This window comes from Gastrolobium bilobum, unplaced genomic scaffold (genome assembly GCF_033153095.1).
Source record: "Gastrolobium bilobum isolate Gb01-03AN ecotype WA unplaced genomic scaffold, APGP_CSIRO_Gbil_v1 utg62301, whole genome shotgun sequence".
NCBI lineage: Eukaryota > Viridiplantae > Streptophyta > Magnoliopsida > Fabales > Fabaceae > Gastrolobium > Gastrolobium bilobum.
Genome location: NW_026895184.1, coordinates 27,589 through 32,965, shown reverse-complemented (window position 1 = coordinate 32,965; position 5,377 = coordinate 27,589). Strand labels below are relative to the sequence as shown.

Sequence of the window (5,377 nt, the reverse complement as noted above, 5' to 3'; positions counted from 1 at the left end):
GTTGTGGCGTTTCAACGCAGCTAGTTTGATCTACCACTCCTTTTTGTAAAAAAAAAATCATTCATACGGAACTCAGTTCCATTTTTGCTACGAAAGGTTTTGATGGTGGTGTGATATTGAGTCTCAAAATAATCAAAGAGATGCTTGATGTGTTCCCTTGTTTCTACTTTACTTTTCATTAAAACAAGCCATGTAAAAGGTGAAAAATCATCAACAAGTGTTAGAAAATATTTTTGGCCATGAATAGATGGAGTGACAAATGGACCCCAAATGTCAACATGAACTACATCAAACACTTTGACACTTTTATTCTGACTATGATAAAAAGGGAGTAATTTTTGTTTTGCTAAATGACATGCATCGAATGGGTGTACATGACTTGAACTAATAAAGGGAAAAGTATATGACATTTTATGCAGAACTACATTTGAGACGTGCCCCAATCATCTATGCCATAAGGATGTGTTGTCTACTGAACTGGTGGACAACTTATTTGATACACAGTTTTATAAGGTACAATTTTGATATGCTCCTTTGTCATGGACTATCACATATAGGCCGTTCTGTTCCTCAGCAGTACCAATCATCGCTTGGCAGGGAACCTGTTTTATGAAACAAAAATGACCACTAAAGGTTAGAAAGAAATTGATAAAATTAACTAATTTAGTAATATATACCAAATTTGCACGTAACTCAGGGACAAATAGTACATCTGATAAAGTGGGTGTGGGTGAAAGAACTACTGAACCTGAATATGATGACATGACACTAAAACCATCAAGTAACATTATGGCTATAGGGGCAATTTTGTGAAGAGATGAAAAATTAGAAACTAAGTAAGATATATGGTCAGTGGCTCCAGTGTCAACAATCCATTGACCATGCAGTATACCTGGTGCATTTGTGTTAGAATGAGAAACATGTGAAAATTAGTAGTGTGTGTGGATTGGTTCACAGGGTTTTAGAGAAGTGATATGAGTTGCTGATACTACTCATAGGAGAATTGAGGAGTTATAGCATCAGGTTGTTGATTGTGCACATTCGGGGAGTTCTCATCTGAACCAGTATTAACCACATTGTTGCTGGTATGTTGAGTATCTGCATTTCTTGAACAAAAAACCCGGTGGATAACCATGCAATTGGTAGCAGGTTTCTATTATGTGGTTAGATCTACCACAATGCGTACAAATTCTATTTCCAGAAGCTCCTCGTCCTCTATTTCTTTTTCCACAGCCTCTGCCATATCTACCAAATGAATGATGGGAGCTTCCACGACCTCTGCCATTGCCTGCATTGTTATTGAAACCAACAAAAAGGTTGTGGATTAGTGTAAACTCCATCGTTTGTACCAAATCTGAACTGTCTTTCTTGCTGCACCACCATAGAGAAGGCTTTGTTGACATTTGGAAGGGGATCTATCATCATTATCTGAGATCTAACAACTGCATATTGATTATTGAGGCCTTTGAGGAAGTGGATCACATAATCTCTATCACGGTATGGTCGCATTTGCGTCATTGCTCCACAAGTGCATGGAGGAAGTCATTCACAAGAGGGGAGAGGTTTGAGATTCTCTAACTCATCCCATAATATTTTCATCTGAGTGAAAAATTCAGTCACAGTTCGTTCTCCTTGATGGATCTTGTAGATCTCTTGTTGGAGATCAGAGATACGGAAGACATCACTTTGTGCAAATCAATCAAGCAGATCGATCCATACATCACAAGCATTTTCAACCCATATGATCGACTTCACAATTGATTCAGAAATGGATCTGTGGATCCAAGACATCACCATTGTATTACATCTCTGCCACTGAGAATAGGTTGCATTATCAATTGGAGGAGGCACAATTGAGCCATCAATGAATTTGATCTTGTTCTTGGAGAGCAAAGCTACGCTCATTCCACGAGCCTAAGTGTGGTAGTTTTTACCTGTTAAGAGAGGAGAAACAAGAACCAAAAAAAGGATTCTCATTTGAATGTAAAAAAGTGGACTCGAAGGATTTGTATGAAAATCCATAAGAGGAGGGTTTGCATCTGCCATTGTTACTGATGAGAAGAAGATCTATGGAGGCAAAAGTACCAAAGCAATATTGTTCTGATACCATATCAAAAACTGAGAACTCTCATAATTGGAAAATCTAAATATTATTGAACGAACGAAGTTACTATTACAATTCACCACCCATGTATATATAGGTGACATAAAAATACATAGCCATCAAGAAACTCATCTATCAAAACTCAAAAGGAGCTAACAAGAAAAGGAGTCCAATAGATAACAAACTAACTAACTTGTAATAATAGATAACGGCTCTATTCTGTTATGATTCGTTTGGTGCATGTGTACTGAAGAAGCTAAATGAGCAGAAGCTGCACGCGAAATGTTTTTAGAATCACGGGGAGAATTGTGCATATCAAATTAATTTTAATCTTATTTTATTAGTCAAGATTAATTTTATTTAAAACTAATCTTAACAACCCATATAAAATTATTCCTGCACAATATACTTTTGTACCCTGACTCCAAAATCTATACAAATTATATTTCTACACCAACCCATCACGAATTGAAACTCGCGCAATCTCTCCTGATCTCTCCATTTTTACCAGTCTTAACCCCAACCCTTCCTAGCTTCCTCATGGCCGTAACAAAGGCCCCATTAAAATCACCAGGGCTGTTCGCAAAACCAACCACCGTAGACCGTGACTTCTTGTCCGTGAACAACACTTGGTCCGAATTCAGCAACCCTTCCCCTGAAACCAAGTTTTTGTAATACAAGTTATCAAAATTTGACGGCGTTTGGAAATCAAGAGCAACCGCTACGGTGGGGTCGGGGTTTCGAGGGCATTCAGCCATTAACTGTTTGGCAAAGTTAGAGTTCAAAGTAGGGTCCACAGAAGAGGAGTATAAACGGTTTGAAAACTGGTCGCAATGTGAGAAACCTATGGTGTGGGCCCCAGAGAGTGCAATCATATCCGTTTGGCTCAAACCGTGCTTTGAGAACATTGCGTTCAGTTCATTGAGATTGAAATCTGCTTTGGGAAGTTTTCCTTCGACATCTGATGCCTTAGAAATCAGCCCGTCTCTACGTCCAAGTTCTACTTTGTATGATGGGCCATTAAGCTGAAATAGTTGCACATAAACAAAATTAATATATCATAAACAAGTGGCACCATTTATTTAATTATTGTTGAAATTGTTGTTATTTGAATTCAATTAACATTATTAAATTAATATAAGGTAATATTAATGTAAATAAATTATACACTCGGTGTGCATCAAAATAAATTATGTGGGATTGAGGTGTACATTAGGATTTAATCACATGTGATGTTATAGTTGTGTGATTTAACTAGGATAAAAAATATTAGTACATATAAAAAATGGGTTTGCAACTTCTGTTGTTACTGCAGGAAGAAAAAAAAAATAGTGGGGTTCGTCATATATATATATATATATATATATATTTTTAAAGTAAACAAATTTTTATTTTTTGAATCAGCTGTAGGGGAAAATTTATGCAGCAACAGAAGAAGTATGTTTCTTTTAAAAAATATCATATAATATTAAAATTATATCTTAGAAGAATTTAGAGTATTCTAGATAATCTGATTTCCTTATTTCTATTAATTTTATTTTATCTATTTAGAATAAAACAGTATGATACATATTATATAAATATAAATATTATACAGTCTTCTCCATACTTCTTCCTCTATACTTATATCTCTATGATTTCAACAAATTATTATGAAAAATTGTTAAGAAAACACTTTTTGACTTTTTTAAAATATTTTTTATTATTAGATAAAAATTTATTTCCTAAAATAGAAAGTGAGTTGAGAATGAAATTTCTTTAACAATAAATTAGGTGTTGAAACAAAAAGTTACTAGTGTGCTAGTATCATTTGAAATGAAACAATTGATTTTGGATTTTGCTAATTATATAGTGTTAAATTCAAAATTGCTTACCAAGACAATAACATCTCTTGTAGCAAGTGCCAAAATGTCTGCGCATGAGACCACACCAGGGCATGAAGCTTCCACTGCTTGCTTTGCCTTTATCACAGTGTCAAACCCATCTCCAGCTAAGGAAAGATTGTCCGATGCATCCTTCTCTGCATCCCCATTTGGCGACGAAATCATCACCGAGGCATCACATCCCTACGTGATCACAATTCTTCATTAGATAGATAGATAGATATCGAAGTTAAAATTTTGCCTTTCTCCATAATGAAATTGAATGCGATTTTTAATTAATGTGTTTATGCGTGTTCATGTGGTTGTAGTTGGTCAAAAATTAACAACTCAACCAAGGATTTTTTTGTTTACCTCGTAGTCAATGTTTTTTTTCTTCTTCATAATCTAGGTTGGTAGCAAACACGTGTACTTGTGTGGTGACTGCTTCCAAGCATATTTATCATTATATTTGTGAGAGAAATATAAAAATTATTAGTATAGTATTATCCAATTGGCTTAAACTTTTTGATTGTCTCGTGGGTTCGATTCTTACTTTAATTAATAAATAAATAATTATTATAGAGTTTGTTTAGCACATATAGGTAGACTTATACATTATTCACTCTTCAAATTTAATGAATTTTTGTGTGAAGAGACGTGTTAGAGAAATACAAAAACTATTAATATAACCTCATTCAACAACTTAAACTTTTAAGTTGAATTGTTTCTTTTCAATATTATACAAAAATAATAAAATAGATAGTCACGAATACCATTCCAAACGCTTTATTGCAAATTTCTAAATGTTGACATTTACATAGGATTAAGAGGAATGAAAAAAGAAGAATAAGCCTCCGCCAGCCATAAAAGTCATGAAAGATATTTCAAAAGTTCAAATGCCTACATGAACGAAAAAAAAAAAAAAAAAAAAACAGAACAAGAATTAACAGAAGAAAACTATACTATGTAATAAAGTGCATTATATTTATCATGATATATACAATTTTAAATTTTTTTGCTTTATATAAAAACACTGAAAGATATATATCATATAGAAACATGTAAGTGAGGAAATAAAGATATATATATGAATTGAGGAACTTAAGGTACCTGAACAAAGCAATCATGGAAAAACAAACGCAGAGTTGCTTGTCCAGTGGTGATGGTCTGTGTGAACTTCGTGGTCACAGCCTGGGAGACTATGGATTCAACGTTTGGACAAGTTGAACTATAGAAATTCTCTGTTAATTGGCCTTCTCCTATAGATATAATCGTAAAAGCCATAAACGTAGCCATTAATACAATCCTCATCATGATCTCCATCTTCTTCTCTGCCTATAGCTATGCAAGTGTCTCCACAATTCTATTACCCTTCTATTTATACATGTATTCTCTTTCTTTCTTTTTGTGG

At 34.1% G+C, this 5,377-nt stretch overlaps 1 protein-coding gene across 2 annotated transcripts; it reads right to left on the bottom strand.

Annotated features, from left to right (window-relative positions):
* Positions 1-244: 244 nt before the first annotated feature.
* Positions 245-5,326, bottom strand: LOC133298750 (peroxidase 55). Of its 2 annotated transcripts, none has more exons than XM_061498094.1 (3): positions 5,077-5,326; positions 3,985-4,170; positions 245-3,129 (listed from the first exon to the last, which is right to left on the bottom strand). In XM_061498094.1, the coding sequence occupies exons 1-3, from the start codon at positions 5,287-5,289 to the stop codon at positions 2,566-2,568; spliced, it is 963 nt and encodes a 320-aa protein (XP_061354078.1). In that variant the 5' UTR covers positions 5,290-5,326; the 3' UTR covers positions 245-2,565. The 2 variants fall into 2 exon arrangements, with proteins under 2 accessions (XP_061354078.1, XP_061354074.1); XM_061498090.1 differs by having other exon boundaries at positions 248-3,129; positions 3,979-4,170; positions 5,077-5,325.
* Between the last annotated feature and the right edge of the window lie 51 nt (positions 5,327-5,377).